Here is a 13,861-nt window from a genome sequence, read left to right as displayed (position 1 = left end):
AGCGACCAAGGCCCTCTCCTTTGCTCCCTCCACTCTGCTTTTGGTACAGGCAGCTATAGCCATCCTATTGAGAGAAGCAACTTCGGAAGACACACATATGTGCATGTGCATGCAAATACCACCCCCCCCCCCAATACAGATGCATATCAGGAGCTCAGAAGCACCTCCCAGATGCCAGGCAGCCTCTGCAGCAGTAACTCTTTATGCACTGCAGTCTGCTGCAGCCTTCATGGTTAAGGGATGCTGGCTTTTATGAATGGTAGCCTGGGAGGGGCCTAATGTCACTTGCTCCTGATGTCAGCACAATGAATGAAACACTTCCAAAGCGTAAAGCCTCAAGCACCCGGGGAGGCAGATACCGTCTCAGATTGGCTCTCCTGGTGCAGCGTCTCCTGCTGACGAAATCACCAGTCCCATGTGTGACATATAAAGCCATTTACGTTAGTATTGCAATGAGGCAGAAACTGAGGCTGCATGTGGAATAATGTGTATCTGATTCTGGCACAATCAGCCCTGCCTGAAGCAGCTGTAGCTGAGACTCTCCCCTTGCCAGGCGCTGGAGGAAGGTGTTTTGCAGGAGCTGCGGACTCACCGTTGTGGATTAGGCAGTTACTTAGCTAGCCTGATGTTCTGCTTTTGCTTGCAGAATTCCTTGCTGAAGCTCCAAGCCCTGGAAGCTGATCTGTGTTCTGCATTTTTGACAAACCAGGAGGAAGCTGCTCAGGTGCATGGACTCAAGGACCCAGCCCCAGCATCGACCCAGAATGTGCCCGAGGAAGACGCAGATGCTGCAGGTAAGAGGCTGGGCTGGGAGCAGGTCTTCACTTGTACTCTCAGCCTCTTGTTGCTTTCCTAAACCTGGCCTCTTGTGGGAACCATGCTTGGTGCAACCGAAAAGCTGAAGAGGTACTTGAGTTGCAGTAGGGGAGCTGAGAGGGAACGGAGGAATTAAGGTGCGTTCTGATACGGAGCATTCTTTCCAGCTGGGAGCCAAGCGTCAGATTTACACATAAAAAGGTGTCAGGTGAAAAACACTCCCCACAACTGGTCCTAGTGAATTCCTAACTGGTTTCCTGTGACAAACAAGTGGTGTGCTTATTTTCTATTATTGGATGTAGATAATCTGTACTGTCTTGATACTTACCGTATTTTTGCGGTATTCAGTGATGGGAGAGTTTTAACATTACTACTTGATTTCTTCTATTACCTACTTGTAAGATGATTCATCAACACAGGGAAAGTGGAGGTGAGTGGTGTAGCTCATTCTGACCCTATATTGTCTTTTTCTGTCTCAGTTTTTTCCTCATTAACTTCTGTGTTGGAAATTCTCAAAACTGGTTCTCATTTGTCTGATAAGTTCTCTGGTTTTAACCCCAGGGATGGTAGGTTGGCTAAGAAGCAGAAGGCAAATTGATACTTCCAGGAAGACTTAGAAAAGAAACACTAATTTATGTGAGTGAAATGAGAGCACAGCTTATTTTTTATAACCCAGATGGGTCAGAGTTTTGCAGACTGGTTTCTGGATGGCTAGTAGAAATAGGTTTAGGTGAACTTGCTTCATGAAATGTCCTTTTTCTCCAGCAATTGAAGGAAGAGATTTAAAAAGATAATGTATTTCAGTGTCATCAGAAATAGCTCATTTAAGACATTACTGCTTAAAACAGATCTATATAGTCTAAGTAGGTAAAACCATCAACCCCAGTGTTTATTAATTATGCTAATTAATAACTAAGTATATTAATAATAGTGGCTAATAATAAAGCCGCTAATAGTAAGTACTATTATTAAAGATTTCTGTGATCTAGGCACTGTTCTTAGTACTTTATATATTTTATATTAAATCCTCAAACTGATTTGTGAATAATATGCTTCACAGTAAGGACAATGAGGCCTAGTGTAACCCTGCTGGTAAGTGGTAAATTATTTCTCAATGGATGCAGGTGGCTAGTTGGCTATCTTTATTTCCTGGTGACCTCCCCTTGCTCTGCTGGCCATTGTGTTTTGATAAAAGGCACGTAAAAGTAGGAAGGACCCAATGTCAATCCAATTAGAGTTTTAAGTCAGATTTTAGGCACACTTTTCTTCTCCCACCAACCCCAACAAACAACATATAAAACACATAAAGAAGTCTTAAGCCAGATACAAATTGACTTTTGAGTTATCTGATGTTTTGTATTTCCATATCTGGCAAAGAGTTACAAAATATTTGCATGTTGGATATAGATATATCTTTTCTATTTTAAAACCTGACTTTTATGTGTGTCTTACATTCTCCAAAAGTCAAGAGTAGTTTTGCATTTTCTCATTCTGGATGGGCAGGATTTTGAACACGCTTATTAGCAGACCTCGTATAATGGAATTGCCCATACAAAGGAACCATCAATACATTTCCTATTAAGTGTTAAATGGTAGAAATGGACAAAAGACTCTTTACAGAGGCGGCTTGTAGGTTGGAGGCTGGATTTTCCAAAATGTAGGTGAATCTGAGATGTCCCAGAGCCCTTCCAAGAGAATCTATAAAAAAGATTTTCACTCTGTGTGTGGGGGAGGCGGGGGGGGGGGGTGTGTATACACACACTAGCCAAGATTTCCAGCAAGTGTTCAAAGATAAAAATCTATCTTGATGTTTTTCATTTTGTAGAGCTTGTGTATAAGGAGTCTCATGTAGCCAACATGACTGCATGAGAGTGAAGAAGCTCCAGCCCCTATATTGAAACTTGTGATACTTTATCTGATACATTTCTTCTCTAATTTTTCAATAACCCTGTGACACAATCTGGGAACCACCGGGTAGATGTTTTCAGGGACCTAAAGAGTCTCTTCATTTGGCAGGGATATTTCCAAAGTGGCAGGCATTTGGAATAGGCTTTCACAGATTAATTTTTTCACAGATTAATTTATGGGATCATTAGGTCTTACTGGCTTCCAAGATTAGTGTTTATAGGAAGGTCATATATATTTTTTAAAAATTTATTTAATTGATTTTTTGGTCATATATTTTCTAATCTATGTGTCACTCAGAAGGAAGAAATGTCTGCTCTTTGTGGAGGCTCAGGAACTGTTAAAGGATTTCTGGAGTGATCTTTGACCACCTTGAAGCTAGTGTTTATATGTATAAAAATCTCTGTTGAGAGTGTGATCACATGAGATTAGTATAGATGGCCATAAGTCTATAAAAGATTAGAGTAACTTAAAATTTTCTTCCCAAAGTCTGCCCTCTAGCTCTGAGCCTTACATGCATATAAATATTCAATTGCTAATTGTTGATTTCGGTATTTGGTATAACAAAGACAAAGCTCAACAGGTGATTTTTACAGGAATATCTGGATATAATATGCTACAAATTCACTAGTAAAGGCAAGCATTTATAAATTGATGTGACTTTAATAGGTTTCAAGCTTACTTTAGATCAATTAATGGCTTGATAAGTAGTAACTTTTGCAGTAGGCATTTGAAATGATGGTTTGAGCAAAGTATTATAGTCTTTATATCTTGAGATCCAAATATTGGGTTTTAACTTGGGTTTATGGGTTACAAAGGTAAGTCCTTCCTAGTAAAATATCTGAAATGTGTTCCCATTCTGGAAATGCAATTATAAACTGCGCTTGCAGCAAAAACACATTTCATGGCACTCCTGGAAGAGCATTGTGTTCTAAATATTGCTCATGAGCCTTCCTGCACATCATAATTACCAGAAAGGTCTTCAAGTATGGGGATTCTTAGTCCTCATCTCCAGACAGTCTGAGGTAGAAGTCCTGTAATCTTTATATTTCATAAACACTCCCAAATAGTGGAAACCATTATTTAAGTGTCATGAATTGGAGAGAAGATCAAGTTCTCTCAGATTCTCTTTGATTCTGCTTCACCTCAATTTCCTGGACTATGTGGACTAGTCAGCTTAGTCCCTTTATTTTAGGAGGAGAAAAATGCTCAAGCACCGAAGTCCTCAGGCTAGAAATAGGTGGGATGGGGACATGGACAAGGGACAGGGACAGATTAGAGGTATGTAGAAAAAAGTGATAGAGAGGAAACCAGCTGCAAGATGACTTCAAGACTGTACATAAGATACTAGTTGTCATGATTTGTCCAGGAATGTCCAAGTTTTACACTGGAAGTCCCACATGCTGGGAAATTCTCAGTCCCAGGCAATCTATGACAACTGGTCACCCTACCTGGAGGTTGCAAATTGCATAATTTGAGATGGAAACTCTTACCACACGTAGGCTCAAATCCTTCCAACTACATCGTAGCTTCTTAAAGCAGAAGCCAATGCTTCCTCCGTTGCATTAGTAAGGATCTGTTCTGATGTTGTTGAACAGAAAATGGAATGAACATTGTCTTTTCAAGTGCTTATCATTTTCAGAGTTTGCAGAAGGACTGTTTGTTCCACACGACTAAGCATAGTAACCCCTGTTCTGTCTGAACATGGGTGATTGATGGAATGGAGTTTGTAGCAAAAGCTGTCATCAGAGATAACTGAAGACCAGAAATAATAAACCACAGCAGTTCCTAATTCTTTTATTGTAAAATCTTGGTTTTCAAACTTTCTATTTGGGTAAGAGCTTTGTTCCTAACATTGATAGTTAGCAAAAACTAATGTAATGTATCAATTTATAGGCTATAGTTATTCACATAAAGAATTCTGCATGGTGTGTTGGTCTCTTCCTGATGTCAAAGTTAAGATGGGGCACCTTCTCTCTCACATTTCAAGGCATTGTCGACTGGATCAGATATTCCCAATTACTTAGGAGGACTAACTTACAGATAGGTGTGAAATGCAAAATTAAAATGTAAGGATGAGGCCTGGAAATGTCCATGTTTGCAAAGCTCCCCTGGTAATTATGAGAGATTCAGGAACAGTTTCTAGAATATAGTGCTCTAGTGTTTCTCTGAAGGATGCTATGAAATGTGTTCTTGCTGCAGGTGGAGTTTATAATTGGCTTTCTGGAACATGGGGGCATCTCTGGTGTTATCCTCCTAACTTGATGTTTCATTCTATCTGGCAGCAGCCCCACACAATGTTTGAAAGTTAGTAAGAAGGTGTCTCTGTTACTTCAATCTCATAAGTGCACACAATTCCAAATATAATTTAGAAACTTTGTTCACTATGGGTCTATGTGTATCTATCTGTGTTATTTCTCAGTACTTTCTGAAACTTTTTATATTTTCAGTATGTATCACCTATTGCTTTAACTAAGAAATGGTGATCACCATGGAAAGTAGTACTTCATCTTTTTGCCCTAAATTAGTTCCTTTAAAGCAATGATTTTCAGCCAGGGTTGATTATTATTATTATTATTTTTTGATCCATCCACCCACCCATCTCAACCCTCAGCCTTGGAGATATTTGGCTATCTAAGGACATTTTTGGTATTACAGCTGAAAGATAAGTGCTACATCTAATGAGTAGAGGCCAGGGAGGCTGCTAAACATTTACAATGCACAGGAACCCCTTATGTCCACCCCCACTGCACCAACAAAGAATTATCTTGCCCAAGATGTCAATAGTGCCAAGTTTTTAAAAAGTTTTAAAAGCTTTTAAATGTATGACATTAGCATTGACTAATAATGACATTTTCATTTGTGTCAGACATTGTTATCTGGGTTTTCCTATTTTATCTTCACAACCTTATGAGGATGCATTATTTTCCCCAGAAGAAAGATGAGGAAATAAGCTTGGAGAGTTAGTGTAACGTGTTGAAGATCCCACAGCTACTAAGTGGTAGAGGTTGGTAAGAAATGGAAGGAAGGGAAGGGTTTTCCCAGTTAGACTTCATAGTTTAGTGCTTCACACTATGCTATTTGCTATCCTGTCTAAATATTAAGTTCCCATAGTTCTAATATTCTAGAATTTGAAATAAGCCCATAGCCAATGCATATCCTCTCTGCTAATGTGTTTTGAAAATCCGGTTTTCTTTATCCATTTCTAACTTTGTCAACCTGAAGTGACCTAGATTTGTAGTTGATTTACCTATCACAACCTGTCTTCTCATAGTTATTTTAGCTCCTGTGATCTAAACCATTTCTAGAACCCTGTGCCTTTCTTGATGTGCATTTACTTAACCTGCATAGTGTATTCCAGATGGAGTCAAATAGAATTTTATTTGTAAATATGATACCACTGGGGGAAATTGGCAAAGTGTCCAAGGGATCCCTCTATTATTTCTTACACCTACATATGAAACTATGATGATCTCAATAAAAAAGAATGAATACCTAAAAAAAATATGGACATGAGGGTGTTTTATTAAATACAAAATATTATGCATGTTGAATTGTTTTCTGAACTCTTCCTAAGAGATGCATACTCTTGGCTTTTTTTTTTTTTTTGTCATATCACTGTATTCCATTAGAATTCCAAAAATCCCATTCTCTACCAAACTAATCATTTAGTGCTTATTAAGAGTACATGGATGGTTTTCTCCAACTGCAGTACCTACTGGCCCACATTTATGGTCATCTGTCACTGTTGAGCCATGCTTTGTGAGCTGCTTCTGTGGTTGCTTGGCATTTTATCCTTTGAAAAATATCATTATCATCTGCAAACTCATGACTCTACTTCCTCAGCCATGCCATTTTTGAAATTTAAAATAAGATTAATCCAGGATCCATTTGCAAGGATTAGTGCTGATGTGTCCATCATAAAGGTACTAATTCACTCTGTTCTTTGCTGCATATTGTTAAGTGGATTTTGTAATCCACTGAAAAACATTAGCTCAGTCATCATTTGGTTTTGTTTTTAAACAGCTTCTGATATAAAAACCATGCCATGGACTTCTTGAAAGCCCAAATAAATTATATTCATTGGCTCTGCCTTGTTCAGAAACATAATTCTTTGCAGAACTTGATGTGCTGGCTGGGTGATCTCAGACAAGTGATTTGATCTCTCTGTGTGAGTGTCATTTTCTTTAAAATGGAGGGAAAAAAGAAGAGTATCTACTTTTTAAGATTATTGTAATAATAATGAAGCATAATACGTATGAGTCACTTAGCACATTTCTTCTTAGTAAATGCTCAATAAATGTCAGCTATTACTTTTTAAAAAGCTGGGCATTTTTGCCATAGAGCTTATGTTGCCTCTCTTCCAGTTAATAATGCTTACATTTGTCTTTATCTGCTGTCATAATCCTAACTACTTTGAAGGTGTGGAAATGCCATTAGTACTGTTCATTCCCTAGATCTCCTCTGGAATCTTGCATATGATTGACATTACACTAATTCCCTTTAGCAAAGGATATTTATAACAGCAATAATCTATAGAGCTGATGGTCAAATAATTACCTCCTATTCAGGTTGAAACTACATTTGTTACCATAAAATCTATCCTTTGCTAAATCTATGATATAACTGAGCTGGAAATGATCTTTACTGTTAATATTTCTCCTATGTTCTTATAACCATCTTTATAGCATCTCAGAGAGCTTCAAATTACCCCTTGTTTTCCAAGGAAAGTATTTTTTTTAATGATTTCAAAATTTGTAGATGACAATATATTCTCTGAGGCTGTTTCTATAACTGCTTTATAGAGAAAAAAATCAGCCTATAGCTTAAACTGCCAGGTTATTATTTTTAAAAAGATTTTTAAATTCAGTTTTTAAGGCAGGCCAACTGTGGTAACAAGTTACCCCATTTGTTCTTGCTACAACTCTTTACAAATGAGGATTCTGAGTTAGAAGAGCCTGCCTGGCCAAGGACATAACAATTGTGAGCAAGTGGCATCTCAGACCAACCCTGTGGCTCTAACTCAAGAGACCAGGCTTTTAACTAGTAGGTTTATAGTCATTTAAAAAAAAATAATTGATTTTATTTTTAAGGAGTTTTAGGTTTATAGAAAATTGAGAAACGATACAGAAAGCTTTCATATACCCTTTAACCCTTGCACACAGTTTCCCATACATTATTGTCATTTAAAAAACTTCCTGGTTATTCCTTCTTTCATTCTTATGATGAGTGCAGTCCGGAAGCAACCAGATGGCCTGGGCAGATACTTGGTGTCTGACACTGTTCTGCACCCCCCCACCCTACCACCCCCTAAGCCCAGGGTGAACAGCCTCCACTATCTTTTCCAGTTCCCTGAGGATCATATTTTTCTGTGGCTCTTTGTGGAACTTTGGTACCAACTTCTTTGACTAAGTTTTTCTAACTAATATTGCATGAGCCTAGTAAAGATACAGACCCCCTCCCCCATTTTCTTGTATATTCAATTTTCCTTCTGCTTTGCAAAATACATCTGCTTATAAATGAAAATGCTTTGAAAAATAGCTCATTATCTTAATAGCAGATTTTAATCAGCTATACCACTAAGGTGGTCAGTTGTGCAGGAATTGGCTACAAAACCTGGAGGGTCGTTTAGGCTGAAAAAAAATCAGAGCACAGCATCCAGCTTTCTCTGTATATCAGGAGAGTGCTTCTTAATATTGGACACCTATCATGGATGACAGCTGCTCTTTCCCTGGTCCCACAACTCAAGCAGAGCTCTGTAATCTGAGCATTTGGCTCCCCTTTTATGACACAGGGAGGAAAAAAGCTGTTCATTGGCCTTGGCCATTTCCCTTGGTTATTTCTCAACTGGTCTTTGGTAGTATGCATATAGGCAAAGGAATAAGTCTTGAATAATCAGAGAGTAAAGTGCAAAGATTCATTTAGTCACCTGGTAGATCTGTCTAGAAGATTGTTTCTTCTTTCCTCCCCAAGTTGGACATTTAGTTTGGTGCCTCCAAAAATATGAATTATTCTTGTTTCAGATGTTCTACTCCAAAACAATACAAAGCATGGATTTCTTCCCTTTCTCATTATTACAGGATCTGGAGATCTTGCATCTTTCTCAGCATAGGTCATGTTACCAAAGCCCACAGTAGAGTTCTGATTTAAGGTAGAAGTCACTAAGAGTCTGAAGACCTCAATCTTTCATGGGCTAGAAGTTGATGTTTGCTGTATGTTTCCTCAGTGCAAACTCAACCTTTGTCACCTACCTCTCCTTCCTTCTCACTCATCCCTACCACCATGGTGTCTCTTTGCTTTTATTCTTATTCTTCTCCCACAGCTTTCTGGTTGCTTCTTTTTCTCACACACAACCTTGCCACTTTGTCTTCCTCTGTCTGTATTCATTCTAGTTGTCTTTACTGTCTCTCTGTCTTTTTTTTTTACCTTGGGACTTTACTTTGCTAAGCTAGTTATGAAATTAAAATATATTTAAGATATTTAATTTTGTCTAGGCACTTAAAGTTAGTGAATATTATTTTTATACTGAAAATTTGGATGAGTTCAAACTGTTTACTCTTCCTAAAATTATACTACTGTGTTAGCATAATATAATAGTATATAGTATAAACAACATGTTAGTGAAATTACAATGTGATTTTTCCTTTGGTTGGGCTTTTGTTGATATTGCTTTTTTAAAATTAAAAATTTTTTTTTTAATTTTTAATTTTTTGCTTTTTTTTAGCTAGAGGTCATTTATTCCTTATTCATACCATTGAGACTAAAAATTCTAAAAAAAAATTTAAGAGTCCATTATGAAGCTGCATATATGATTGGATTTATAAAATAATCAGTGTCAACATACCCTGAAGATTTATGTATTTAGGCATTTCTATGATTTAAATGTTATGTTCACTTGGTAAAAAGTGCTGTATATGTTAGGTATAATTGCAGTGACTCAAGAAAAAAATATTCTGAAATTGTCCTCTTAAAATATTCTAGGGAACAAGAGGAATGGAACAAATTTAAGAACTACTCACAGGGGTGCCTGGCTGGCTTAGTTGTTACAGCATGTGACTCTTGATCTTGAGGTTGTGAGTTCAAGCCCCACAGTGGGTGTGGGACTTACTTTAAAAATTTGTACTTGGTTGTCCTTACAATAATCATGCAGTAAATAAAAATACAAAAAAAATAGAACTACTCACAAACCTAAAACCTCGATCTGTATTTACTGGTGAAAAGTTAATTAGAAGATTGTAATAAAAAATGCAGAGGCAAAGAATAAGGTTAGATCTGAGCTGAATGAGGCTTCTTGATCCATGTAATTTTCTGGATTTTAGGGAGAATTTTGGGATTTTTCATTGCTTAGCTAACCAAGTGCCCTAATCTATTAGCCATTCATTTTAATCGAAGCCAATACATTGACTCCTTCAAAATGAAACTGTAGAAGGCAGATTTGGGGAGGTGCATGCTGAGATCAGACTCAGACTCTGTCTTCTGAACTCCATACCTACACATATCCAGGGCCTACTGGGCATCTCCACTGGATGACTAAAAGTGCCTCTTTAACTCAGTGCATCCAGAACTGAATTCATCTTTCTCTATCCCAGCCAACTCCTCTCCTAAATTCCGTCTCTAGGTAAGAGGTAATGCAAAACAATAGCAACTAACATTGATGGATTATTATGTCCCCTCCCTTGGGCACTGTCCTAAGTACCTGAGATTCCTTGTCTTCTTTTAACCTTTTCAACACTTTATGAAATGGATACTATCATCATCTTACCCTGAAACAGGCCTTTAGCATGCAATAGACGGTTAATAAACATTTGTTGAGTGAATGAATTCCCTTAATATAGATAGGAAAACTGAGAAGGTAAAAGATTGAATAATTTGTCCCAGGTCACACATATGACAAAACTGGAGCTTGAATCTAAGTGTTTCTGAGCCTATATTCTATGCTAAAAAAATAGATTTATTTGAGAGACAGAAAGAGAGAGAAAGGGTAAGAGAAAAAGAGAAAGAGAGAGCATGAGCAGGGGGAGGGGGAGAGGAAGAGAGAATCTCAAGCAGAGTCCCCACTGAGCATGGAGTCTGACCTGGGCCTTGATCACATGACCCTGAGATCATGACCTGACCTGACCTGAGCTGAAATCAAGAGTTGGATGCTTGACTGACTGAGCCACCAGGTGCCCCTAGATCCTATGCTTTTATCCATGATGGTAAGGTGGCTCTTATACCTGCAGAGTGCCTGCCATAAAGCCTAGTCCTCCTTTCACAATGACAAATTTCTTACCCTTGTAGCTCCTAGGTGTTTCTATTGTGGCTGTCCACAGAAGCTGGCACTAAGAAACCTACTTGGAGTGCCAGCCACACCCCACTCAGTAACTTGGCTAGCTTCATAACCCAGAATCTCTTTTCATCTGTCCTCATTCCTACCCCACCCATTCTAACCTTGGAGAGATACTGTTCCTACTCTCTTGGTAGTCTCGAAGCAAGCAAGCTCACCTGTCTCCCTAGATTTAGTTACTGAGGTGACCTCAAGTTTACCCATGTTCTCTCTTTTGTGACTTCCTTTGTACCTTCAGATGCTCAAATTCAACATACCTAAAATTGAACCCATTGTGTATCCATCCATCAGATATTTTGGAATTGTTTCTAGTTTTTGTTTTGCTGGCCCTCTTTGGGTGAGGCTGGTTGAGAACTCTGATTCTTTTCCCTTTTTAGAGTGATGGACATAGTTATGGTTCATCTAGCTTTTAAAACCAAAAAGGCTGACAATTTGGCATTTTGGAATGTCCTGAATGCCCACCTATAAAAGCTGAATGTCCACCATGAAGGACAAACCCAAGAGTGCAAATTAGCAAATCCACAAGACTATGATTAATTTATTACTTGATTAGATTTCAGCAGTACATCTCAACTGGTTGCAGGTAGAGATTTCTTTGAATTTTGAATCGCTTTAAAAATTCACATTAGATATATTTAAAAATCTGACTGACTCATTCAACAGCTGTAATACAGCATCTGTTTCTACCTGGGGTTATAGCAAGATCAGAAGTGGTCTCTTGGCTTTCACATACTGATGATAATTATTTCTCTTCTGTTCCCTATTGTTCAGTGAGTGGGCTGCCGAAAACACTGTTTGGTTCCCAAAGTCAGAGATGTGGAGTCATCTACCATGTGCAGTGGTCAGACCTTCCTTGGTGATAATATAATTTATATCACCTTCCATACTGAATTTAAAATGGAAATCTTTTTTATTATCAGCCTCATGTAGTTATTATTAAGATTAAATACATGCAAAAACTCTTACAAGTTGAGCACATAGTGAGTCACTCCAGATATATTACATATGATTATTTTTACTTATTTATAAATAAGAACTGGTAGGAGGGACAATATGTTGAAGGGTATATTGGTTCTCATTTCCCATATTAACCCCATAGGGACTTGAGTGTATAGTTGGTGTTCAGTAGAAGAGCATAATATTCAATTCCTTATTCTGATGATAATGCTTATTAAAATGATGGTTCTCATGTCTGCTGTGTTTAGCAGCTTCTATGTCTTATCTCAGTGTTTCACCAAATATGCTAGAAAAAGTTGCATGGACAAACATTGTTAGTTTTAATAGGAATTTATTTTAATGTGTATCAGTTAAAAAAAAGTAGCACATCAAATTCATTATTTCTTGGCCATCATAACCTAAGATGAAGCTGAAATTAAAAAAAGAAAACAAAAACTACTGGTTCAAATTTATCTAAAATACATAGTAAATATATTATTATGTAAAATATGTACTTCTTTGCTCTATTTATCTATCATTTATATATATCTACATGCAGATATAGGTCTTCCTTGACTTACAATGGGGTTACATACAGATAAACCCACTGTAAATTGAAAATATTGTAAGTCAAAAGTGCACTGAATCCATAGCCTACTAAGCATCCCAGCTTAGCCTAGCCTACCTGAAAGGAGCTCAGAGCATGTATATGAGGGCAGCCCGGGTAGCTCAGCAGTTTAGCGCTGCCTTTGGCCCAGGTTGTGATCCTGGAGACCCGGGATCGAGTCCCACATCATGCTGCTTGCATGGAGCCTGCTTCTCCCTCTGCCTGTGTCTCTGCCTCTCTCTCTCGCTCTGTGTCTCTCATGAATAAATAAAATCTTTTTAAAAAACCACTTATATGAGCCTACAGTTGGGCAAAATTCTCTAACACAAAAAGCCAACCTTATAATAAAATGTTGAATATCTCATAAAACTTACTGAATACTATACTGAAAGTGGAAAACAGAATGGCTGTATGGAGAATAGTTTTAAGTGTGTTGGTTGCTTCCCCTCGAGACTATGTTGTTGGCTGGGAGCTGTGACTCGCTGCCGCTGCCCAACATCACAAGAGTATTGTACTCTGTGGACCCTTTTCAGTCAGATGTCCAGGAGCCCAAGCGCTTCCATTTTAGCATTATAAAACAGCACCAAGAGACTCATGTTAGTTTTGACCTTAGGGCCGCCGCTGAGCTGAAGAGCTGGAGGCCCTCAGACCTTTCCCATTTCAACAAAAATACACTGGTCCCAGGTGCTTGCTAAAGATTCTTTTCTTCCCCATCATTATTAGCAAAATACTCTGTTCAGAAAGAGGTAATATGAATAAAATGCCTTTCTTCTTGGGGCCTAGCGGTTTAAGAAAAGGATTTGGTAAAGAAATTGTACACTTCCTGGTGGCTTTTGAAGGTGATTGTTAGCATATGTTGTGATTTATTGATTAGTAACTCTTACTCATTGTTACTCCTTAGGGCTCCTGCCAAACCGTGTTTTCTGGGTAAATGATTTTTAGCAAGGGTGTTGCCTGTGGTGAGTTGTCAGACAGGAACACACCTTGCTTGCAGGCCTGGGCACTGGTGTTCATCTGGCCCCACCTCTCAGGCGCTGATAAAATGCTGTCAGTGAGCTTCAGAAGCACAAATAGGAGGCATTATCTGGGCTCCCAGTCTGCAGCTCAACAGCAAAGAAGCCAGTTGAAAACACAGAAGGGATCAGACCTTTGATGTTGCACAAAGCAAATTGCATTTCAAGCTCTAAAGAACATGAGCCATTCTAAACCTGATTAAGAGTCATCCGGCACCAAATTTTGATAAATGTTTACTTTGGAAAAGTAGATTGCAG

General features: G+C 38.3%; 1 protein-coding gene across 11 annotated transcripts in view; it reads left to right on the top strand.

Annotated features, from left to right (window-relative positions):
* Positions 1–13,861, top strand: part of FAM13C (family with sequence similarity 13 member C) — a 250,712-nt gene that overhangs the window by 211,548 nt on the left and 25,303 nt on the right. For 6 of the 11 annotated variants that reach the window (XM_049108946.1, XM_025435129.3, XM_035715378.2 and 3 more), the window contains one exon: positions 647–794. In XM_049108946.1, coding sequence (XP_048964903.1) covers positions 647–794 — 148 coding nt within the window. Of the gene's footprint in view, positions 1–263; positions 441–646; positions 795–13,861 lie in introns of those variants that run through there. The other 5 variants (XM_025435126.3, XM_049108943.1, XM_049108944.1 and 2 more) reach the window with 2 other exon arrangements.

Source organism: Canis lupus, chromosome 4, assembly GCF_003254725.2.
Source record: "Canis lupus dingo isolate Sandy chromosome 4, ASM325472v2, whole genome shotgun sequence".
NCBI classification, from domain to species: domain Eukaryota; kingdom Metazoa; phylum Chordata; class Mammalia; order Carnivora; family Canidae; genus Canis; species Canis lupus.
The sequence above is the reverse complement of the archived record's forward strand: the minus strand, read 5'-3'. Positions and strand labels throughout refer to the sequence as shown.